The 24,356-nt window shown below is 48.5% G+C and overlaps 2 protein-coding genes across 5 annotated transcripts; one reads left to right on the top strand and one right to left on the bottom strand.

The window, feature by feature from the left end:
- The first annotated feature begins 25 nt into the window (after positions 1-25).
- Positions 26-21,914, top strand: FHIP1B (FHF complex subunit HOOK interacting protein 1B). Of its 4 annotated transcripts, XR_006355653.1 has the most exons (13): positions 41-145; positions 6,103-6,387; positions 6,746-7,384; positions 7,616-7,774; positions 8,056-8,142; positions 8,414-8,581; positions 13,270-13,349; positions 13,761-13,924; positions 14,385-15,203; positions 18,275-18,453; positions 18,883-19,045; positions 20,501-20,758; positions 21,363-21,500. XR_006355653.1 is itself a non-coding variant. In XM_043995110.1 (12 exons), the coding sequence occupies exons 2-12, from the start codon at positions 6,154-6,156 to the stop codon at positions 21,731-21,733; spliced, it is 3,063 nt and encodes a 1,020-aa protein (XP_043851045.1). In that variant the 5' UTR covers positions 26-140; positions 6,103-6,153; the 3' UTR covers positions 21,734-21,914. The 4 variants fall into 4 exon arrangements, 3 of the variants coding, with proteins under 3 accessions (XP_043851045.1, XP_043851046.1, XP_043851044.1); XM_043995110.1 differs by lacking the exon at positions 20,501-20,758 and having other exon boundaries at positions 26-140; positions 21,363-21,914; XM_043995109.1 differs by lacking the exon at positions 20,501-20,758 and having other exon boundaries at positions 43-145; positions 21,363-21,914.
- Positions 21,915-22,119: 205 nt separating this feature from the next.
- On the bottom strand, positions 22,120-23,971 carry C3H11orf42 (chromosome 3 C11orf42 homolog). Its single transcript, XM_043995113.1, has 3 exons — positions 23,885-23,971; positions 22,935-23,775; positions 22,120-22,362 (listed from the first exon to the last, which is right to left on the bottom strand). The coding sequence occupies exons 1-3, from the start codon at positions 23,954-23,956 to the stop codon at positions 22,232-22,234; spliced, it is 1,044 nt and encodes a 347-aa protein (XP_043851048.1). The 5' UTR covers positions 23,957-23,971; the 3' UTR covers positions 22,120-22,231.
- Between the last annotated feature and the right edge of the window lie 385 nt (positions 23,972-24,356).

Genomic DNA, 24,356 nt, shown 5'->3' with positions numbered 1-24,356 from the left:
GGGGCGGTTTCCCTCCGCCCCGAGGGGCGGGGCGCGGGCGGAGGCGACCGGGCAGCTATGGCGGCGGCCTGAGAGCGCGGGCGGCGGCGGCGGCTGCTACGGAGTCCGCACGGGGTCAGCGGCAGCGCGAGAGTGGAGCGGTGAGGTCCGGCCCGTGGGATGGGGTTCCTGGTGACGGCTTGGGAGGGGGAGGCCCCGTGAGGGGGCTTGAGTGTGTAAAGCACTCCTGGGGAGGGGGCTGAGTGCGTTAGATTCCGGGTGGTGGGGGGTGTCTGTATGTGTAAGGCCCAGAGGGGAGGGCTTCTGCACACATGCATACACACACATCTGCATCTTGGTGAGACTGTTGTGAGGAGCACGTGACAGGTGTGGGGGGGCTATTTGGGGCCTGGGAACACATGACAGGTAGGGTGAACAAGGGGGACATACATGACAGGTGATAGTGATTTGGACAGGGCATATATAAGGAGTGACTGGACCTTGAGGACTGAGTGTTCACAACATTGACGAAGGGGGACATGGAAATGTTATATAGAGTATGAAGAAATGTGACCCTGGGCAGAAAAATGGGGACCAGATTCATATCACCTGGAAGGGGGTGTCTAATTGGTTTACTTTCTCATTATGCAATTGCCTTATATGAGACTCTTACTCCAAGACGCCTAAATCCATTCAGGTCATGTGTCCTGTGAAATCTTTGTACTCCCTTTGTGGCCCATACATCTCTTTTCTTTCCCTTGGTTCCAGACTAGGCTAAGATGAGGGTTTTAAAAGGTCTTTTCTCACTGCTTAGGAAAATAGGGTAAAATAACAAACCAACCCTCAGAAGCCCAAATTTGTCATGTTAAATAGAGCACGTAAAGTTTATTCTAAAATGCCTCTAATCTGACCATAGAGGCCAGTACAACTTTATAGCTAAATAAACCTTGCTTCTATCTAGGATTGTACTTCACATGTGGCCAGTTGCTATCCATCACTGGAACAAACTCGTTGGTGTTTCTCCAGGTTTACCTAGAACCCAACTCCTGGTTTTTCTTTTCCTTCAGAATTGTTCTCTTCTTCATATTCACTTACCTTCCCCCTTGGTCCCAGAAACTTTTCCATCTGGAGCCATATGGACTTGGGGGGTTAGGGGGTGGGTGGGTATTAAGACTCTAGGACATGTATGAATGATCATTACTTGCCAGCAGTTTTCCACATTAGCTTGACTCCACCTAAGTTGCTTTATTGGTTTATTTCTGGGGTTTCCCCATTCTCTGGGAAAATGTTAGACACACAAGTATGTGATAGACATTAGTAAATAATAATTTCTTAGAGAATTCCCATCAGAAGTATAGGAAGGGCAGCTAGGTGGCACAGTGGACAGAGCACAGGCCCTGGAGTCAGGAGGACCTGAGTTCAAATATGACCTCAGACACTTAACACTTACAAGCTGTGTGACTCTGGGCAAGTCACTTAACCCCAATTGCCCTGCAAAAAATAAAAAAAAAAAGTATAGGAAAGAACCCTTTCTCCACTAAGGCAATATGGGAACATGGTATATTCAACATGGGTGAAAGTGAGGAAGGTAGAAAGCCTATTGAATGACCTGCTGGTGGTAGAGTGAATATAGAATGATGATAACCAGGAGGTGAAGGCAAGGTTATGTTGCAAGTTTGTAGGAAGACTCTATGGGACTGACCAAGTTATGTAGTTGTATCAGATCTTTCGATATATTAGCCATTGATTGTAGCTTAGTTAAATTTTTGTTATTTCAGTGATCTTTATTGTTACAGGTCTCAGTAATAATCTAACTTAGGGAAAAGACATTCATAGAACTCAAGAGCTAAGAGGGAACTTAGAGGATCCTCTAGTTCACTCTCCCTCCCAAATCCCCAATTTATAGATGAGGAAACAGAGGCCAGAGAAGTAAGATGACTTACAGAAGGCCACACTGGTGGCAAATAGCAGAGACTCTATTCTAATCCTGGTATTCTCACTCCAAACCCAGTTAGAAAACAACATATAGAGAAGCCACATATAATATTCTAAATACAAGGATTGGATACATTAGATACAGGGAAGATTGCTTGGAGGAAGTACCTCAGAAAAGGTACGCAGAAGTGGCTGCTGGATGCTCATCTTTCTGAGCGTTGTAGAGAGGATTCCTGTTTTAGGCAAAGTTTGGACTAAATTATCTCCATGAGGTCTTTTGACTGAGAGTCCATGAGAAAAGTGAATTTTGCTCTAGGACTTGAAGGATGTAGTAGACATGGATTATCTGGGAGGAAAACCTGAAGGGAGCTTGTTAAGGGAGGAGATTGAGGGGGAAGAAGGGTGGGACCTAAGTAGATCCCAGATGATGATTGTGAAAGTACAAAGTATATTAGTAAATAGGGCAATGGGATTTCTCTTTTAAAGTATTTGAAGGGGCAGCTAGGTGGCGAAGTAGATAGAGTACCGACTCTGGAGTCAGGAGGACCTGAGTTCAAATATGGCCTCAGAGGGCAGCTAGGTGGCGCAGTGGATAGAGCACTGGCCCTGGATTCAGGAGGACCTGAGTTCAAATCCGGCCTCAGACACTTGACACTTACTAGCTGTGTGACCCTGGGCAAGACACTTAACCCCAATTACCCCCCCCACACACACACCAAAAGAAGAAGAAAAAGTATTTGAAGACCTTTTTGGTGGAAAAGAGATTAGACTTATTCTGTTTGATCCCAGAGGACAGAACTAGAATCAATGGGTAGAAGTGGCAGAGAGGAAGATCTCAATTCAATTAAGGAAAACTTTCCTAATAATTAGAACTGTCCAAAAGTGGAATGGGCAGCCTAAGGCAGTATATATCTACTAAATGAATGGGATAGACTGTAGGGTAGGGCTATAGTGGTTCAGAGTGAGATCAGGGAGAGCTGTACTGAGCAGGCACAGCTTCTGGGATAAGGTAGGAATTGAACTCGAATTTAGAGAGGTTAAGAGGAAGAAGAAGGGTGAATGGATCAAACACAGGTGCTAACGAAGGAACCGCCAAAGTATATTTGGGGGACAGTGAGACTAGAACAAAGGTTGTGTGTAAGGGAGTAGTAGGAAATAAGATCGATGTGGTCAGATTATTAAAGGCTCTGCATGTCTGGTTATGGAGTTTGTACTTTACCCAGGAAAGAATAGAACAAACAGAGCGAAAAGGAATTGTAGAGCGAGATAGGTGAGAAGAAGCACTGATCAACTTCAATTTTTAAGTGGTAAAGGAAGATCTTACATGGGCTCATTTGAGATTTTGTGTTTGTGTCCACCACTGTGACTGAATCATTGAAATGGGTGTTCCCCTTTCTAGCTGTGGTTTGTTGTATCCTACCCAGCTTGAACCCCTTCTTGAAGTAGTACTTCCTTTCTTCTAGGCATTTAATCTCAAAACCTCAGAGTCACTTTGACTCTTTTCTCTCATTCTCATCCAGGTTTTTGATTGGTCCTGTCTTATTGAAGCAGTTACCTAAGTTGAATAAGATTAAGTTTATGGGTCAAATATCAATTTCCGCATTTAGATTGAAAATAAAATAAAACATTATCAATCACCTACTATGTGCCAAGCACTGTACTGAGTGCTGGGGATACAAAGAAAAGTAAGATAGTCATTCCCTGCCCTCTTGGAAGGTGGAAATTTAGCTGGAACTTGAAAGAAGCCAGAGAAGGATGCTAAGAGGCAGGGATGAGGAGGGAGAGTATTCTGGGGCTGGGTGATAGCCAGTGAAAATGCTTGGAGTCTGTAGGTATGATAGCAGTACCTTGGGAAGTAGCGGGTTTCCTCTTAATTGAAGTCTAAGGTAGAAGGGAAGGGAAGGGGATTTATTAAATACTTATTATTTACCAGATATTGTGATGAAGGGTCTACAAATATTGTATTATTTGTTTCTCACAGTTATTATTCCTATATTGTAGTTGAGGGAATTGAGGCAGATAGGGGCTGACTTGTCTAGAGTCACACATGTAGTAAGTGTCTGAGGCCAGATTTGAGCTCAGTTCTTCTTGACTCTAGGCTCAGTGCTGTGTTCACTGTGTCACCTAGCTAGATGACCACATGTTTGGGGTAGTATAAGAAGGGTTCTTTACCAGGCTGGGCTTAGATGGTTTTTGAAATCTCTTCCAGTTGGTAGATTCTCTGATTCTTTAAATTACCTTAGGATCTCATGCATTCCCTGTCATGGATGCTATAAAAGAGATTGCTTTTCAGGTTTGAATTGTAATAGATGATGTCTAAGGTCCTTGCAACTTGGAGATTCCTTGATATTGTGATATAATCTGACTTAAATAATATTTGGATGAGGAGTAATAGGTAATGGGGAGGAGATTATGATAGGGATGGTGTGGCTTACATGGGGAAAGTTTTATGTGGTCACTACATATACATAACAGGTTAGGGGTTATGGTGTGTGAATTATGGATAGGGTGGATGTTGCTGTGAATTTATATGAGGTCATTCAAGAGCCCTTCTAGAGCTAGGTGAATGGATCCCTGTCTTTGCTTTTCTCTGAGGAGGAGATGTCATCTCATCTTTGCCATGGGTGATCTTGTTTGGTGTTGTGGAGTGTGTGTGTGTGTGTGTGTGTGTGTGTGAGAGAGAGAGAGAGAGAGAGATTCACAGGCAATTGCAGGTAGATGAACTTCCCTGACAAATGCTCTGGGAGGAATGGGAGTTAGTTCTGTTGAAGACCTCCCATCTAGGTGGGGTGAGGCCCACACCCAGAGCAAAGGTTGATGGTTGAGACTGGGCCACTCCTTCCTGCCCCAGTGCTGCTAAGGGGTAGAATTCAGTGGGCACGTTGGCATCTTGGCTACTCAGTGCCCATGTGACTTGTTGGCACTTCCTGACTGAGTGCCTGGTTTCAGGTCAGTGGTCATCTCTTATAGCTTCTCTCCTCCTGGCTTTTTGGTCCCAGGGTACTGTGATACTGGGTTCTTTCTTCTACCCCTAATACCTTTCTCAGAGGGTATGTTTCTACCTAGTTCTTCTCTGGCATTGCACTAGTCTAGTATATGAGGGAGGGGGCACTGCTATCTTGTGCTTGGATAGGGGTCAGGGAGAGGAGAGAAGGTTAGGAATTTCAGGCCTTGCACCACCTTTGGCCAGGTACTGTCTCTTTCCTCCCAGCCCCACTCCCTATAGATTAAGTGGGGAGTAGGATACTTAGTGGGCATTAGACAATGAGTTGTGAATATCCATAAGACATTTAGCTGGACCTAGACTAGCCTAGATAAAGAGAACTTTGAAAGTTTTTCTCTGAACTCTTCTCTGGGAAGAGCAGGAGAGGCTTGTTTACCAAGTGGACTACGTAGAGCCTACTCCTAACTCCTGGTTGCTGTGGAGTTCCCTAGGGAGGAGGAATGGGGGTGGTGAGGATGGAGGCTTACAGGAAAGGCCTAGCTTTGTCAGGATGACAGGCACCATCCTGAGTTCCTCTTGTCACTGATCCAGGCCTGTGCATGCTTCTCCTTCCTCCTCATACTTTGTGTAATTCTGGACCACGTGGGTGGCTGTTGTGTGTAACTGATGGTACCTGCCCGCATGTACCTGCCTGCATGTGTGCTTAGAAGCCCAGAGCCACCTTTACCTCTTTATTTAGTCTGACTTCTCTTCAGCTTTTGGTGGGAGGAGGGGTGCACACTTTCCCTTTTCCTAGTTGCCATCCTGAGCCTCTTCTGAATGCTATGTATTTTTGAAGAGAGAGTATGTGTTGGTGTGTGTTTGTTCTATATATGTGTGTGTTTATGTGGCAGGGTGAAAACTTTAGCCTCCATTCAGGCAGCAGACATAAAGGAAATCAGCAGGACCAGTAGTCACTCTACTGAACAACACTGGGATGGGGAGGGAGGGAGGGAGGTGTGGAGAGACTGTTCTCAGAAGACCTATCCCTATACCATTTTGCTAAGGTTCCCTCCTTCAATTGGAATGCCAGATTCTCTAAACTTTGCCTCAGATTCTTAACTGGGTAGAAGTGGCAGAGAGGAAGATTTCAATTCAATCAAGGAAAACCTTCCTAATAATTAGAACTGTGGAATGGGCAGCCTAAGGGAGCCTGGGCCTATGCTGTCCTTGGCTCAGCTTTCACTTCCATTTTATCCCTACAGTCTGATGTATGTTCCTGTCACCATGGAGGATCGTGGATCCCTCCAAACTGGATGAAGCAAGTAGGAGCCACAAGGAGAGGGAGCCCTCAGTTGGCGAACCCCAGGAGTGTGGTCCCTGGGATTCCAGCCAGCCTACCCTTCCACCCCATGGAGAAGATGAGTTGGCTGAGCAAACTGGCCCCTCGGGGTCCTGGACACCGTGCTCCCAGAACCAACAGTCCACAAGCTCCTGTTACTGCTGATCCAGAGACTTGCCTCATGGTCTTCAAGAACCACTGGTCTCAGGTAGGACCCCACTTTCTCACCTGCCTCTGTGTAAAAAAGTCCATTCTTGTCCTGCCCTTTCTCAGTAAGCACCCTGTATCACTCTTCCCTAGTTTTCCCCCTAGAACCACTCCCTCTGCTTGTATCGTGCGCTTCCTTAGTGAGTCCATCCCTAAATGTGGGGTTAGGGAGCCAAAGAAGACAAGGGTGTATATCTGTGGCAGGGGTGGGGGAAAAGGGCATTTTGGTTTCCAACACTGTGCCTTGTTCCTATGTAGGTGAAGAGGGTATCACGAGGCAGTGCCTGTGGGCTGAATTCCTGAGAAGGTCCTAGGAACTACACTCATAGTTCTCCAATTTGCTCTTCTCTCATTTGTAGGTAGTCAGGATCCTGGAGCGGAGGGCCCCACAAGCAGCTCCTGGAGGGTCAGATGACCTCAGTGCTGTGCACAATCACATGTACCAGATGTTGACGTTGCTGGTGGAGGACCGTGCGACTCCTTCAGCTCCCACAGCCCCAGGCCCCCTTCTGGAGTTTGCCCTTCAAGAGGATCTTCTAGCAAGGGTGCTGGCCTGGCAGCTACAGTGGGATGGGCCTGGGGATGGGGTAGGGGCCGAGGAAAGGCGGGCCGAGCAGCTGAAGCTGTTCGAAATGCTGGTGAGTGAGACCCGGCAGCCACTACTGCATCACCGGCCGGTTCGAGAGGCCCTGCTGACCTTGTTGGAAGCTTGTGGTCCTCCCACTAGTCCTGCACTGGATGCTGGCCTTGTGCTCCTTCTCAGCCAGCTGTGTGTGTGTGTGGCTCGGGAGCCTGCACTACTTGAGCTCTTCTTACAGCCTCCTCCTGAGCCAGGAGCTGCACCTCGCCTGCTGCTCTTCTCCCGCCTTGTCCCTTTTGTGCACCGTGAAGGGACGCTGGGTCAGCAAGCCCGAGATGCTCTGCTGCTACTTATGGCACTGTCGGCTGGCAGCCCCACTGTGGGCCAGTACATCGCTGACCACTCCTACTTCTGCCCGGTCAGACCCCTCTTCCCTGACAGTGGGCTAGGGGAGGGACTTAATATGGATGGTAGAGCTCCAGAGGTAGCGGAAAAGTCAAGGGTGAGCCCTGGGGTCCTATTCCTACTTCCTCCTTCATCCGCCACCTTAGACAACTTCCAGGGAGCTAGCAACCTAGGTCGGGGAAGGCTTTGGTGAGCTATGAGCCATCTGGTAACCAGGTTATCCCCCCATTTGCTATGGCCCCAGGTGCTGGCTACAGGACTGAGTGCTCTGTACTCATCTTTACCCCGGAAGATAGAGGTTCGGGGGGATGACTGGCACTGCCTGAGGCGGGAAGACTGGCTGGGAGTACCAGCCCTCGCACTCTTTATGAGCTCCCTGGAGTTCTGCAATGCCGTCATTCAGGTAAGGGGAGTCAGGAAGCAGCAGGGGGATGGAAGACAGTTGGAAACTTGTCTGAAGTTCTAGATGTCAGTTATCCAAGTGGAAGGGACCTGGGTGTGACTGTGTACTTTAGGGTGGTAGGGAGGGGTTGGAATGCTAGGAGCTCTAGCAAAGAGTACCATCTCTCTTTCTAATGCATGTGAGCGTGCGTGCTTGCGTGCGTGCGTGTGTTTCCTTATACCTTTACTCATCAGGGCCTGGGGGCCAGGTTGCCTTCTCCCTCACCATCAGTTCCCCTGCAGGTGGCTCACCCAATGGTTCAGAAGCAGCTGGTCGATTACATTCACAATGGGTTCCTGGTGCCTGTCATGGGCCCCGCCTTGCACAAGGTGTGGAGCAGGACAGGAGGTGGGGACTGGTTGGGAGTGGGGTTGGGTATGTCTTTAAGTCTTATCCTGACCCCCCTGGCCCTGGGGATGGTGGTGGTGGAAGATTATCCTCTTCCCTCTTCCCTTCTCTCCTCCCTCCCTCCCCCAGTACACACACTCTCCTCACGTCTTCCCCTCGTACTCACTCTGGGGAATAGTTGTCAGATTGGGATATGTGTGTGTAGGGGGTCCTGATTCCCATCCCCTCCCCCTCCCCCCACCCCACCCCTAGAGCTCTGTGGAGGAGATGATTGCCAGCACAGCGTACCTGGAGCTATTCCTTCGCAGCGTATCCGAACCTGCCCTACTCCGAACCTTCCTGCGCTTCCTGCTGCTCCACCGGCATGATGCTCACACCATCCTTGACACCCTCGTCTCACGAATCAGCAGTAACTCACGGGTACAACTCCTGTCCTTGGTCATGGCTACTGCCCCTAGGTCAGGCTGCTTCTTGATTTGTGTCTGCTCCCATATCCTTATTGCTATCCTTTGACCCACCCTGCATCATCTCATCTCTGAACAAGGCTCCTATCCTCCTTGGGCCTTAGATTTTCCACTTTGGCTTCATGCCTGCACTGATTTTACAAATGCCTCTGCTGGTTACTGTCCTCAAGAGATAATTATTCTCTCCACTTTTTTTCCTCATCCTGATAAGACCCTATAGTCTCCAAGGTATCTACTGGATCTTCTATCCTCATTTGTCTTAGGCATGCTTAATGGCCACTTCTAATGGCAATTACTTAGATGGATTCAGGTTTCCTTACCTTTTGTTATAAGCTGATAACTCCTTTAGGCTCAGTCTCCTGTGTGGCCTTTTGGTCCAGGGGGCAGCTATCAGTCTACTTTTAGTTTTCCGTGTTCATTAACAAACAATTACTGGACACCTACTGTGTTAGCAGGCTTTGTGTGGGGATATGAAATTGATAGGATTGTTAAGCAGTGACACTTGGAAGGAGGGTGCTAACACTCATAGCTAGACCCCGGGACTAATATTATTTTCTCTTAAGGAACCATACCATACAGATGATGGGGGTGAGGTTGAACTCTGCTTTTCCTGTTGCTAACAGTCTCTACTTGACCTCTGGCATCCCAAAACACTTTCTTTGCTTTCTTTGCTTGGTTATGAACACAATTCCTTCTTTCTCTTAGGTCACTTGAGATAAAGGTTTAGATGTTGGGGATGACCATGCAGCAGGCCTCCTGTGGAGAGCAGATCTATTACCACTTTACTGCCTTCTTTGAAGTAGATATGATGGTGTTTTTTTTTAATGCTTTATTAATTTATTTCATCTATGATTTTGTCAGTGTTGAGTACTCCTTCCATAAACACAGATTGCAATCCTTCTTTACCTCAAGAGACAGCCTTTACTGATTGCTGTGGCCCAAAATGTCATCATACTTTGGTCAACCAACCTGGTGATGAGCCTTTTTGAACTCTGCTGGGTTGGTTCTAGTATCAAAGATGTAGGGCTCCTCACCAGGCCCCTTTTATAATAACTCACATTCCATGATCCTTTATCATTTATAAAATGCTTTCCTTAGAATATGCCAGAGAGGTAGGGAGTGCTGTCCTCCCCTTTACCTGAGGTTCAACTTCTCATAGTTAACATAGCCACTAATAGCTGCTGTCGGTTTTAATAGCAGTTGATATGTACATAGCATTGTAAGGTTGACAAAGAGCTTTACCAGCTTTACTGGTTTTCGTGTGATCCTCACAACTTTGAGGTTTTGGTGTTGAATTCCTCATAGATAAGGAGACTAAGGTTCAAAAAAATTGATAACTTTGGTCATTTTGATGCTGCTAGGAAGTGGTAGAGCCAGGTTTTGACCTCCTGCTTTCAAAGTCCAGTGCTCTTTGTAGGCCGGTTGGTCTTGGACACTGGTCTCCCCCAGAGCATTTTAGAATTTTCTCTCCAAGATCTGTTACTTGACAATGTATGTTCTCAGTTGGTGTTTTTTTTTTCCTTCTCCTTTAACTTCTTTTCCTTAGAGCTGGAAGGAATCTTGGAGTTCTTCTGATCCAGTTGTCTTATTTTACAAATAAAGAAACCTGGACACAGGCTGGTCAAGTGGTTTGTCTTAGGTCACAGAAGTAGTGACCCCCAAAGCTGAGATATGAACCCAGGTCTTCTGACCCCAGAGCTAATGCTCTTTCTACTTGTTAAGCTAAGGGGAAGGACAACAGCTAGAGTTCAGTTCCAGGCACCACATTTTAGGAAAGGCATTGAAAGTGGAGAGTGTCTAGAGGAGGTCAGTGAGGATGGTGAAAGAGCTCAGTTTCACATCATATGAGGATTGGCTAAAGGGGTTGGGCATTGCCTGGAGAAGCAGAGATTTAGGGCTGCTGGCACGGTACCTTCACATATGTGCTGGGGCCTCATGTGCAAGAGGGATTGAACTTCTTGCAAGAACAATGAGGGGAAGTTAGAGAGGGAAGTTTCATTCGGAAAGTTTTGCTTTACACCAAACAATTAAAAAATTTCTAAAGTGGAATGACCTGCCTCAAGAGGTCTTCAAGTGAAGGCTGGCTGTCTACTTGGGTCTCATAGAGGGGATTTCTATACAGGGGCCTATTCGACTAGCTGACCTCAGAGGTCCCAGCCAACTCTAAGTTTCTGTGTCTGTACCTAGGCAGAGAGAATGTGGGGAAATCGAGGAACCCCAGAAGCCATAGAGAAATTGGCTACAGCAGCTCTTGCCTCTCTTTTTTTGTTTGTTTGTTTGTTTTTTTTAGGGCAATGAGGGTTAAGTGACTTGCCCAGGGTCACACAGCTAGTAAGTGTTAAGTGTCAGAGGCCATATTTGAACTCAGGTCCTCCTGACTCCAGGGCCGGTGCTCTCTCCGTTGTGCCACCTAGCTGCCCCAGCTCTTGGCTCTCTTGCCTCCACAGATCTTGGGAGGGTCGGTTCTTTAGGATAAAAGAAAATAGCAGGTAGTGCTGAGACTTGCTCATTTGTAAAGGAACTATGTCTCCCTCCATCCCTGGGTCAGTGCTTCTTAAGGACATCTGCACACATAATTATACTCCATGGCACAGCCTTTCCATTCCTGTGTGCTCTGCCCTGCCTCCCTGTCCTCCCTCCCAGCCTCCTGTTCGAAACCCTAAGGCCTCCCAGTTTCTTTATCCCTGCCTCCTTTTCCTGTCTCTCCCCTTTGTACTTTCCTTTACTTTTAGAAAAGGGGTAGGGTTCTTAACCTGTGCTCCATAAACCCCCCATACCCCCTACTCCAAGCCATCCCCTTCCCCCCCTTTCCCCCTGCTCTGTCCCTACCACAAAAGGTCCATGGATAGATGTTAGAGAGTCCATGAACTTGGAAAGGAAAAAAAAATTACATCTTAATTTTCACTAACCTTAAATGGAAATTTAGCATTTCCTTCAATTATGAATTTAAAAGTACACACATTACAGTGAGGAAGGGTCTATTGGCTTTACCAGATTGCCCGAGGCACCCATGATGCAAAATGTTAAGCAGCCCTGCTGTAGAGCAAGCAAGATGACTCAGAATCTCTCCTTGTGTGAAGCTCCTCCTACTTCCTAGGGCAAACCTTCCTGGTTACCTAATCTCTCCAAAGACAGATATTCAGCTACATTGTCACTGAGTACACTGTTTGACACAGTTAGAATGTTTTAGAATAGGCTTTGCAGCTATTCAGGGACCCAGTTCAACATTCTCCAGACAAGCTTATGTGCACAGCATGGTGGGAGGCGCTGCGCTTCTTCCACTTCTAGACAAGGATCAAGATCTAGATCTGGAAGGAAGCTTAGAGGTCGCCTAGCCCGGCCCCTTCATAGATCAGGAAGCTGAGGCCTAGAGAGGTTAATGATTTGCTCGTGGCCACCCAGGCAGCAAGTGGCAAAGCCAGGATTTGAACTTAGGTCCTACAACTAACTCTAGGCTCCCCACTCTTTGTGCTGGGTTCTACTGCCTCCCTCATGAGAGTGTGTAGTTTAGTAGAGGCCTAAGACACCAGTAGATAAACTAGGATATGCAGTGTCACTGAGCAGGGTGCAGTAGATTGGGGTCTGAGAATTAGAAAGTCATTGCCAACTTGGAGTGAGGGAGGACTTTGTGGAGGGGGAGCATTTGAATTGGGTTTTAAAGGATTGATTGGAATGCACCAGAATAAGAGGAGGGAATGGAGGAGATTTCAGGCTTAGGGAACAGTTGAGCAAAAACACTCCTAGGATGCTGGAGAGTGGTCCATTTTTTGTGGCAGTTCAGAGTATGTGAAAGGGACTGTGGATGGGAAAAGATCAGAAAGGTGGTAGGGGGTACAAAGTTGTGAGGAGCCATGAATGCCAGAGGGTCATTTCAACTTTGCTCAGTAGGCCGTAGGGAGCCACTAATGATTTTTGAGGAAAGGACTGAGCAGATAGATTACTCTGGCAATTTGTGAAAGATGTATTGGTGTGGGAAGACCTGGTAAGTGCTACTCCAGTAGTTCAGGTGAATGGTAATGAAGGCCTCTATTGTGGTTGAGAGTGGAATTAGAGAGGACCAGAGAGCATTTTTTGTGGACACCCAACTTGTGACATCATAGCTAATGAGACAAAAATTCAAACCGATAAGCACATCACCCCTAGGAAGGAAAGAATGGGTCTTTCACTATTGACCCTGTGGTCCCTATGCCCATGGGCTGTCTCCTTGTGCCCTGCTGAGTGTGAGACTCAATGCAAATGATCCCTTGAAAGATGACTAGACTCCTAGTCAGACCGTCTGGGTTCGTATCTAGGTTCCAGCATTTGTAAGCTGTATGACCTTGGGTAGTTACCTAACTTCATCTGTAAGATAAGGATGGCAATACTTGCCAGTGTCATGGGGCTCTTGTGGGGAAAGCATTTGTAAATCCTCAAGTGCTATAGAAATGTGAGTTGTTATTTTTAGCTGATGGGAGGGAGAGTTGTAGGTGATTGTGCCTTTCCTCATATCAACATGGTCTCTGCCTGAAAGGTGGTGGAGGGCAGTAGGGAATGGGAATTTCATGCAGATGACCTCTTCCTCCTAGCTCTCTACTGTTGCCCTCAGCCTGGAGACTTGTGGGGGGTGGGGACCTTTACGGAAGTGACCCCTTCCTTTCCCTTCAGCTCTGCATGGTCTCCCTGAGCCTCTTCAGGACCCTTCTGAACCTCAACTGTGAGGATGTGGTGCTGCAGCTGGTGCTTAGGTACTGTGAGTGGGAGCATAGTTAACCCCCTTTCGAGTACCCTCAGTGATTTCCCCCCCTCCCCCCCACCAGGAGGGCTTGGTGAAGGGAGGGCGCTGTTTGGGAGACTTCAGTGGGCCCAGCTGTGCATTTTTCTTAGCTAGGTGTGAGCAGGTTATGAGAGAAGGCTCTAATATAGTCCTCTTCCTAACATCAACTACCTTCTCCCTGCCCCATCCATCCATGGCTCCCTCTTTGCCTTCCCTCATTCCTGTATTTTTTGATTCCCTGGGCCCTAACTCCCCAAGCTCCCTGAATCTTAGTTTCTGTGTCTCCAGACTCCTTGTCCCTCAAGTATCTGACCCCTGACTGCTGTTTCTCCTTGTTTTTCAAGTATCTGACCCCTAGCTGCTGCTTTTCTGTTTCCCTTAGGTATCTGGTCCCATGTAACCATGTCATGTTGAGCCAGAAGCGAGCTGTACGTGACCTGGACCTGTATGGGCGGGCAGCTGACAAGTTCCTGTCCTTGATCCCTCGATGTTGCCGACATCGTGCCCCAAGTCCGCCCCACCTGGAGCAGGCTTCCTGGGCTCGAGGTGGGGATAACCACTGGCAAATATGGACTGGCTTTTTGGAAGGAAGCTTGTCATAGAGTATCTCTAATCCCACATAGAAAGTCTAGAGTGGAAAGGATTTGGGCCAACTCCTGCCTTTGAATAGAACTCTCCCCAGCCCCATCTTCCTCCTGTCCCATCCCAGCCCCCTCCTTGTTTTGTTTTTGGCCTGCACCACTCCATCAGCTTCTCCATTCTTTTTCTGTTTGGGACCTAGGGAATGGAGGGGTGGGACTGGGATGATGATTTGAAAGGTGAAGAGAGGTGGAAGAAGATTCGCTTGTCCTGATCTGTTCTGCTATCCTGATTTGTCTTCTTATTTCCCGTGTCCTCCATCCTGACTCTTCCTCCTTTGCCTGTCCTGCCCTCTGCCATGATCAGCTTTCCCTCATTCCATAGTGATTCCCAGGATGACCTTTGTTTTCCTCATTTGTGTCTCCAGGCCCCAGCAGCCCCAACTTAGACTCCTCATCAGTGGTGACAGTAACCCGGCCCTCCACACCATCCCGCCTTGCTCTTTTCCTTCGGCAGCAGAGCCTGGGCAGCACAGAGCCGCCGAGCCCCTCTCCCCGCTCTCCCAGCCTGGCCCCATCACCGGCCCCCAGCCCTGGCCACCGGCCTGGCCCTGTGGAGGAACCAGGAGAGCTGGAAGACAACTACCTAGAGTATCTTCGGGAGGCTCGGCGTTGCGTGGACCATTGTGTTCATGCCTGCCGTTCCTGGTCTGCTCCCTATGATGGGGAGCAGCCCCCTGCTGACCCTAGCCCTGTGGACCCTGGCTCTGGCCCCATGGGCCCTCGGACTAAGAAACGGAGCCTGCAGCCAGAGGAAGAGGATGGGGAGGAGGGGGTAGAGGGAGAGGAGGAAGAGTTAGGAAGTGGGGGCCATGTGGGGGCACGGATGTTGTCTCTGGGGGAGGGAGAGGGTTCTGGCCTGCTGACCTCTCTCCAGGTCAATGGAGCGCTAGGGCCTTGGCCTGAGGGGGCCAAGAAAGTGCGTCGGGGGCCAGGTGAGGGAGTAGGGGAACAGAAGGGGGGGATTGGAGGGTTGGTTGGGCTGGAGGGTTTTGGGAGGGAGCTAAGAGAGTTGGAGGTGGCACTGAGTAATGGGGGGGCTGGGCCAGATTCGCGGCATGAATCTCCATTGCCTGAAGAGGAGGAGGCATCCTACGAGAGCTTCAGCTGCCCACCCGAGCCCCTTGGCCCCCTCCTCAGTAGCCCCCTTCGGATTCCCAGTCAGCTGCCCAGCCAACCCTTCACAGGTGAGTCCTTTCATTCTGCTGTTTTTCCTCATGATCACTGTGCTGTGGGTCTTTGGGCAGTGTCCCAAGTGTGCTTTTACTGCTATTGCCTGTTTCTCCCATTTTCATCCTGTATTGAGTGAGGGGTTTCTTGACCTTTGTGCACCTTGGCTTATATTCTTAGTGGGTTGGATGAGACTTCTTGGCCAGTGTCTCATCTGTGTCCAGACCATAGGAATCATAAGGCCTCACATTTATCTAGGAATTGAAGGTTTACCAAGTAATTTACATATATCATCTCATTTGTTCCTCATAATGACCCAGAAAGTGGTTGCTATTCTTAGCCCCACTTTATTGACAATGGAACTGAGATGCCAAGAAGGTAAGGAATCTACTGCCTGGGGTCACACAGATAGCAAGGACTGAAGGTGACATTCAAGCCCAAAGGCCTCCCTAACTCCCAGCCTAGCGCTCTGTTCATTCTGACACTATCATGTGTTTCTTGGCCTAGGTTTTTGTGTTTCTCATTTCATGTGTGATTGCCCTCGCTAATTTCTCATGCTTTCTATATCTTGTGCTGAGTAAGCGTTCTTGGCCCATGGTGTATCATGTCATGTTTGTTCCAAGGCCCACTCTGAGGTCATGAGTTTCCCCATTGCAAATGTTCTGTTCTGACTTTATGTGACTTATACCCATGTCTTCCTGTATCTGGCCTGCTCCCAGAATTTATGTCTCTAGTCCTAGTGAATCATCAGTCTCCTGTGTTGTTTCAGGTTTACCAATGTTTTTTCACTGTACCGTGATCTTGTCCTATTTAGAAGGCATGTAGATGCTGTTTCATTTATGTAAAGCTTATCTATGTTTGGTCATCTACAGGATTATGTGCCATGTCTGGGGTGGGAGGCCTGTGTATGTGCACTCTGGTGTACATGTGGGAGGCATGTATATGATGTGTCCTAGATTAGAGCTGAAACCCCATATCCCTGTTGCCAAAGCAGTCCCTTGGTCCTTCAACTCCAGAATTTAACTCCTTTCTCTAGGACCAAAGTAAAGGGTCTGCTGCCCTCCCCTTCTGATTAGCTATCACCTCCAGGAAGTGCCACCAGGAGGCATCTTGACCACTATATGCTTCCACAGCCATCAACAAATTTATCACTTCCTCCCCCCTCAGTCTGAGTTTTACTAAATGTTTCCTGCTACTGAACTGAAGAACATGGAGAAAACAACTAAAATGTATCCTGGAAAAGGCTATTTGGGTGTAGAGTTGGGGCCTGACCTATTATCAGTTCTGGGCATAAAGAGGGGAGACCTCTGTGATCTTTTTCAGGTTTCTTTCTTCTTTCTTTTCTTTGCTCTCCTGCTTTAGCTACAATTCTGGTTTTCACTGGACTCCTTTCCTCATTGTTTGAATTATGGTTGGTCTTGAATTCTTGGTTCTGGACAGAAGTGGCTCAAACCAGCATCTCTTTACCATTTCTTTGTCTTATATGAGTCAGGCATTTGTTTTCCTTTGGTTTCAGGACTGCTTATTTATTCTGCAACTTCCACTATGCCTTCTTGATAGTCCTCAGGAGAAAGAACAAATGGACTTTTCTATCTGTGACCTTGAACATTCTTCTCTTGGCTTTAGTCTGCCCTGATCTTACTTTGGAGTCATCTCCTTTAGCAGCAAATTTTTCTGATTCTTGGCCTCAGGAAATGCTATTCTCTTCTGATATCTTTGGCCTGAGTCTAGATCTTGTAATTTCCTTTAGCACATCCTGTTTCTTCTGTCCTAATTGGCCTGGTGTAATCACACTTAGCAGTCCAGTCTCATTACTGGGTCTCTGTCTGGTGTATGTAACAAGTTATGTTGGTGTCTTGGTCCAGTGTCCTGGATAGCCATGTTGCCTAGAGGGTGGGTGGCATTCTGTTCTCTTCACCTTACCTTAGCCTTGCCACCCATTTGGTGGTTTCTATCATAGACTCAGAGTGCTCAGATGGAAAGGGGACTTAGAGGTGATCTAAAAACTCTCATTCTGATCATGGATCCTGAGACTTCAGGTATGGCCTCTCAGGTCTTTTCCACCTCTTATTCTGGGGCTTCTCTTTCCTCCCAGCTCCCTTCTTTGAGTATCTGCCAAATTCCATTACTTTCTCACATGGGTATGTGTCCATTTCTGCCAGTTATTACTTGTGTGATCTTGGAGAAATCATTTGGCATCTCGATATAAAAGGGGATTAGACTAAATGACCACTAAGATCCAGCTCGAATTCTCTGATCATCCATATCATAATCAATTGAAAGAGATAATAGAATTTAGAGTTTGTAGAGATCTTACAGATAAATCAATCAGTCAACAAGTATTAAGTGCTTACTGTTTGCCAGACACTGCTAGGCATTGAGGATACAAATAAAATGACTAAAGCAATTCCTCTTCTCAAGGAGCTTATGGTGCAGTCCAGTTACTTTTTTTAATAGAAGGCACAACTTGAGGACTAAGGGAGTTTAAGCTCTTTGACCAAAATCACCCAAGTACTAAAGTAGCAGAGCTAGGATTCTCACCCAGGTTAAGACTCCAAATAGAGTACTCTTTTCACCATGCTGGGATGACTTCAAGTGACCTATTCCTATACATTAGCATCCCTAATGAGTGAAGCCAATTGTGTGTGTGTGTGTGTGTGTTTGTTTCTCAGACTTCCCTGTAAACTTATAAGGCTGCCCATTTTACTTCTGAACAGCTATGATTGTTAGGGAGTTTTTCTTTACATTGAGTGGAAATCTACTTCTACAACTTCTACCTCTTGCTTCTGGTTTTGCCCGGAGGAGAGAGAATAAGCTTACTTCTTTTTCGACATGACATCTTTCACATTTTACTAATAGTAGAGTTATTCACCTACCCTGCAGGGCACTGTAAACCAATTGCTCCCCTCAGCAATACACAGTTCTATTAAGCTTACACAGAAGAATGCATAAGATATCATTAAGATAAAGGTGAGGTATGTAAAGTCTGGGTTCTGTGAGGTATATGTGGGTGTCCTGTCTTGTATGTTAGATACATGAGTCATCTCATTTTGGGAGGTGAGGGTAAGCCTTGTGTACCATGTTCCAGGCCCCTTCATGGCTGTGCTCTTTGCTAAACTGGAGAACATGCTGCAGAACTCACTCTATGTCAACTTCTTGCTGACGGGGCTTGTGGCTCAGTTGGCCTGTTATCCCCAACCCTTGCTTCGTTCTTTCCTGCTCAACACCAACATGGTCTTCCAGCCCAGTGTCAAGTCCCTACTTCAGGTAAGAGTGGAGAGTCCTTAGGAAGGGAGGGAGGGAGTGTGGTATAATGACTCGAGAGTCCAGAGGCCCACACTCAAGTCTTGGTGCTACCATTTTAACTGACTCCATGCTGTTAAGCACTTAACTTTGCTGAGCATTGAGATTCCTCATCTTATGTTCATGAGAGAGAGAAATCCTGGGTGGTGCAATGGGGATGTGGAGGAGAGGGCTGTTTGTGTACAGTGGATGAATATTCATGTATTTTGTGTCAAGAGGAAAAATGAGGGTAAGGGTAAAGGCCCAGTGTCACCCAAAGAACCCAGAATTAAGAACATAGGCAAGTTGTAGGGCTTGGAGCAGGAATTGGAGAGTGTGATGAGCCTGACCTTTGAGGTCTGTCTGGGAGCAGCCTGGCTTGTGCAAAAGCTGTCACCGAGTTCTGCTACACAGGTGCTGGGCTCAGTGAAGAACAAGATTGAGAGCTTTGCAGCCTCTCAGGAGGACTTCCCAGCATTACTCTCCAAAGCCAAGAAGTACCTCATTGCCCGGGGCAAGCTGGACTGGGCTGAGGGTCCTGGGACTGGATCTGTCCCACGACGCCCAGATACCCTTGGTGAGGTCCTTTCCCCTCCCGCCTTCTGAATTCCTTCTTAAGACCTCTAATTCAATCTCTCTGACCCCTTCTGGAAGCCTTCTCCCTCCTCCCTCCCTTTCTTTCCTCTGATGACATCCAAACTATTATGACAGCTAGGTAAAGCCTCCACCCTTCCTTCCCCATCTCCCAATCCTGATTTCCTTATTCTCCTTTCAAACACCCAGTCCATACCTCCTGAGGTGTTATGCTCAAGCCCTGGGCCCTGTGGAATTGTTCATTCCTCTGAGCCCTCCAGTAGATACCCTGTTCCTCTAATCCTTCTGAGTCTCTCAGTGAAGCCCTAAAATCTCTAATCCTGATGACATCCTGCATTAGTTCTCCATCTTCCCAGAATCTCCACCTAGTGGAGACTTTTGGTGAGGTCTTGAGCCCCTAAGTCCCTCCCATCCTCATGTGGAGGACTACAACTTCTAAACAATAATAATAATGAAAATAGCCAACATTTACATAGCACCTACTAAGTGCCATCTTATCCTTAAGATGAGATCATTGCCAAGCACTTAGCACAGTGCCTGGCACTTAGATGTTATTATTATCCCCTTTTTACAGATGAGGGTATTGAAGCAACAGAGGTTAAGTGAAGCCCGAGTCACATCAGTCATTTCAGCATTTGTTAAGGCCTGCTGCGTATGAAGCTCTGTACTACGCTCTATATGTACTCTGTACATAGAATGAGAAAATACAGTTGCCGCCCTCATGGGGCTAACATTCACATAGACAAAACTACCATCAGGCAGTGTCTGATCACTTCATACATAATAAATACTACAGACAACTTGCGCGATTTGAATTGAGAGGAAGAAGAGGTAGCTTCTAGCTCTGGTGGACAGAGGCAGCCTTAGGGAGTTGGACCTCGAAGGATAAGGTTTGGAGATATGGAAAGGGAGGACATTCTCGGAAGGGAAAACAACTTCAGCAGAGTTTGGGAGTCAGAGAGACTGGGGAGCTTTCAGGAGACAGGAGAGCAGCTGGATGGAAATGGAGCATTTGGGAAAGTGGAAATGAGGTTGGAAAGTTTTGGAGTGGAGAATTTCTATAAAAGGGGAGTAGGTGACCAGGGATGATTGGGGGGGGGCAGGGTATGGATAGTTGGGACTTTATCCTGTAGTTTATGGGGAGCCATTGAAAAGGTCTCTTTGAGAAGCAGACTGGTAAGATGGACATGCTCAAGCTGTGTTTGGGAAAGACTGATCTCTGGTGGCCATGGGTACAGGCTGGATTCGGGGGGGGGGGGCATAGATGAGGGTTAGGTAGATGAGCTAAGAGGCTGCAGGGGTAGTTCAGGGGCAAGATAATGAGAGCTTGAACTCAGAAGTGAGAGGAAAATGTACGAGCAAGGATTTAAGAGTTGCAGAAGTGAGAGGAAACATAAGAGCAAAGATTTAAGAGTTCCCCCTCCCCTTTTTTTAATAGATGAGGAAATGAGACCAGAGAGGTTAAGTGATTTGGTTGTATCAAAGCCAGGATTTGAACCTAAGACCTCTGACTCCAAACCAAGTATTCTTTACACTGCACCATGCTACAAGGAGATGGAGAGAAGTGACAGGACTCAACAGCCCTGGAATTCAAAGATGTCTGTGAGGCTTTAAGCGTGACTCGTATCTGGTGGTTTTTGAGGGAGCAGTGTCCTGGAGGAGGTGATAAAAGATCATGGAGGGCACAGGTGGACAGGTGAGCCTTGACAAAGTAGAAGACTCTTCTTTGAAGGAAGGAAGGAAGGATGAGAATTTTGGGGTAAGAAATAGATATTTAAAGATGAGAAACATTGAGGGATCTAATGTCAGTGGCCCATGTATTCATTAGAGAAAGTAATGGCAGGTTTGATTCAGGGGCAGGAATGGGTATTGGCTTCGATAGGACTGTAGATGTGGCTTGCAGAAAAATTGAGTGCTTATACTGGGAGAGTAGACTGGAAGATTGATTAAAGGAGAGGAAAGAGCTGTCTATCTCTTTCCCTGTCACTTGACCCTGAGGGCAAAAGTACTAGAGAAAGCTTGGGTTGAGGAAAGGGAGGTAGAGGTTAGTCTGCTGGAATTGTGGTAATAGAGAAAGGTGGAAAGTGGGCCTAGTCCCAGGAAAGCACGTTGCATCTGCCTGTTTTCCCCAAACTTCCACTCCCCTCCATTCCTGGTTATATTCTTGGGGAAGAGAAAGAACCCAGCTCTTGGATGTGTCCTAAGCCTGGCTCTCCCTAAGAGTGTATGTGTAGGACTAGGATCTTCAGCTCAGCCTTGGCCCCTCCATAATCCTCTCTCTAATTTCTCCTACTTCCTAGTGAAGGCCCGGAAGCCATCCTTGGGAGAGCTGCTCCTTCGTCATGCACACAGTCCAACGCGATCCCGGCAGGCAGCCCAAGTACTTCCACAACTGGGCCGTGAAGGCCCTGGGCCGGCCCTGGGCCTTGGAGGGGGGTTGGGTTCCCATTCAGCTCTGGGGACCTTACCCTTGCACCTCCGGAGTGGCCCTGCTGAGCGTCAGGGTGAGGCTTTGCGCATCAAGAATGCTGTCTATTGTGCAGTGGTCTTCCCAGAGTTCCTCAAGGAGCTGGCTGCCATTTCCCAGGCCCATGCAGTCACCTCGCCCTTTCTGCTGGAGGCTTTTGAAGAAGGGCCCAGGACCCCTGCCAGGCCCAGCCCTGAACCCTAGTCCTTCCTTTTCCATCCCCCTTGCCCATTGGACAATCAGGAGCCCAGGGAGGGGGGCTGGATCTGAGGTGGGCTCCGTTTTTAGATGCCAAGGAGGCAGAAAGATAACTTTTTAATTTATTTGAGATGAATGTTTTATGGAGAACTTGTTGCAATATGTATAAAAGGGAAATGTCTAAGTACCTCTGATGCCTCCTTTGTGCTTCCCAAGGCTCATGACTGGGTGGGTGGGGATGCATGCACATGAAGGTTTGCTTGGGAGTGGGCAGCCTCATTTCTTCTCCCAGGCTCCATGCCTGAGGCTTCAGGCCTGGAAGGGTTAATTAGAGCTAGACCCTGGGCTTCCTGGGGCTCTGGCCCACCCACCCAGCACCCAGAAGGAAGAGGCAATGTTGGTCTGGGGTTGGTTTGGGGGAGTAGTAGCTGGTATTTATTGGGGACTAGGCTCCTTGCACCAAGCCCTTGGTGCTGAGCCCCTCCTCCTGCCTCCACTTTCCCCTTAGTCATCACTGTCGAATTCCGCTGATAGGCCCTGCAGCAGAGGCAAGGACATGGAGTGCCGGTCCGGGTCCCCTGGGCCCCCGCCCTGGTTACCTGATGAGGGGTTTCGGGGGCTGAAGAGCCAGTTTTCTGTTGGGGGTGGGGGGAAATACTGTCACAGTTCACCTGACCTGTGATCCCTTGGAACCCATCTCTTGGATCCTCTTGCCCAACCTATCTACCTTGTTCAAATCAGATATTATTTATAAAGTGCTTAGTACGGTGCCTGGCACATAGTAGTTGCTTAAGAAAATGCTTATTCCCTTATTCCCTCCCCCTGGATGACCTCATGCCTTGAACTTTACATTACAGCCCAATCCATCATCTAGATGCTCCTCTGGCCACCCACTGTACGTGTTCCCCCAAAGCTCTCTCCCTCCCACCCTAGGCCTCATATGGCAGCCCTCAAGGCTCCAGGGACTTGGTTCTTAAAGGCCTGAGCTCCATTCACCCCTTGACCCCTACACCTCTGTCTTATCTCCAAAGATTTGAGGTCCCATAATAGTCCCAGCATCTTAAGCACTTGACTCTGTGTCCTGTCCTGTCCTCTAAGGACTCAGATCCCATAACGTGGTTAATTCTATTGCCCCATCTCATGCCCCAGCCCTATCCCCTTGTTTCTTGTGACTTGACTCCTCAGGTACCTTTTTTTTTCCCGGTACCCGACAGCGTGTTTGGCCCCCTTCGGAAGGGGTTGCGACCCTTATAGGAGAACCTGGTTGTCCGTCCTGGGGGACCCTGGCTGGGTGGTGTGGGTGGCTGTTGGGAGGGCAGGGCATCAGTATCAAGAAGGGTATTGGATAGGGTTGAGGACAGGGATGGGGTCAGCACTGAGTTCACTGTGGACTCAGGAACTGGCCTGGCCCAGCTGGCTTCCCGAGGCAGTTTATCTCCAGTCAGTGGCCTCTGTGGGCCCAGCATGCCCTTGGGCTGAAGTGCAAACTTGAGGCAAGAAAAGGCCACTGGCAAGGGGCACTGAAGGTGCAGTTGGCGGGGCTCACAGGCTGTGGGTGCAAGGGCCAGCTGCAGCCAGGAGCAGGAGAAGACCTGGTAGATGACATAAATGCTGTGAGTGCCACGGAGCCAGGGCAGGGCTGGCTGGAGGCCTACTTGACCTGGTGGGAGTAGCAGAAAAGCCACCCGTTTGCGCAAGCCCCCCAGCTGCAGGCTGATGCGACAGGGATGCCCATCTACCAGTCTTGTTTCCTCATAGCCTACCTCAGCCCTGCCCTTGGGCGAGTACTCCCTTGTGCAGTGGGCAAAGGCGCCTTCAGGTCCTGTACGCTCCAGCAACCCTGGCAGTGGTCCCACAGGTAGCAGAGCCCGCCGACTCCGGCGTGGCAGACCTAGCCCAAGGGGCAAGGGAAGGCCCAGGCGGGCACGGATGAGCCATGGAGGTGGCTTTGACTTTTGCTTCACCAGCACTCCGAGTAGGTCATAGCATGCTGCATCTGCCAGGAAGGGAACAGCTACCACATTGGGTCCAAAGCGCTCCTCGATGACCTGTGGAGCAGTTGGGCAAGGGTCAGAGCCGGGGCAGCCATCATCCTTCAACCTGTCCCTCCCAAGGCTGTCCAAGACCCGGCCCCTTTCACTGGCTCCATTCCCCCACCTTGTCTTTGATGAGGGCCCAGGTGGAGTCAGCCTCAAAGAGTGACAAAGGCTGGGGGGTGCCACCTGCCATGGTCAGTGAGGGCAGCCCCCAGAGGGCAGGGGAGGTAGGCCTGCGGGTCTCTGCTCTAGGCCCTGGAGCCTGAGGTCATAGAGCTGTTGCCAGGCACCAGGTCTTGGAGGTAGGACTCCTGGGTTCTGCTTCTGGAGCCCCCTGGGGAGAGAAGAACTACTTGGGCTTTGTGTCTAACTTTGGGGTTCCCTGGGAGACAAGACTCCTGGGTTTCTGCTCAGATTTGGAATCCATTCTGTTTTCTGAGAGATTATCTCCTCAACCTCAGCCTCAGTTTACTCCATGATGCTATTATGTCAATAATGAGCCCAGGCGGCGGGGTTCAGGGGGCTGCTGCTGCTGGTGGTGGTGGAGATAACATGCTTGGGGGGTGGGGGAGAGGCAGTTGAGATCTGGAGAG

The sequence above is a fragment of the Dromiciops gliroides genome, chromosome 3 (genome assembly GCF_019393635.1).
Source record: "Dromiciops gliroides isolate mDroGli1 chromosome 3, mDroGli1.pri, whole genome shotgun sequence".
Lineage (NCBI taxonomy): Eukaryota > Metazoa > Chordata > Mammalia > Microbiotheria > Microbiotheriidae > Dromiciops > Dromiciops gliroides.
Note: the sequence above shows the minus strand (reverse complement) of the source record. Positions and strands in the feature narration are given on the sequence as shown.

Coding starts and splice junctions, on each gene's coding strand:
- C3H11orf42 (XM_043995113.1), bottom strand. CDS start 23,956: ATGGCAGGTGGCACCCCCCAGCCTTTGTCACTCTTTGAGGCTGACTCC. Junction 23,776..23,884: donor GGGCCCTCATCAAAGACAAG/GTGGGGGAATGG, acceptor ACTGCTCCACAG/GTCATCGAGGAGCGCTTTGG. Junction 22,363..22,934: donor GGGGCCAAACACGCTGTCGG/GTACCGGGAAAA, acceptor CACCCCCAACAG/AAAACTGGCTCTTCAGCCCC.
- FHIP1B (XM_043995110.1), top strand. CDS start 6,154: ATGAAGCAAGTAGGAGCCACAAGGAGAGGGAGCCCTCAGTTGGCGAAC. Junction 13,350..13,760: donor GTGCTGCAGCTGGTGCTTAG/GTACTGTGAGTG, acceptor TGTTTCCCTTAG/GTATCTGGTCCCATGTAACC. Junction 15,204..18,274: donor GCCCAGCCAACCCTTCACAG/GTGAGTCCTTTC, acceptor ACCATGTTCCAG/GCCCCTTCATGGCTGTGCTC.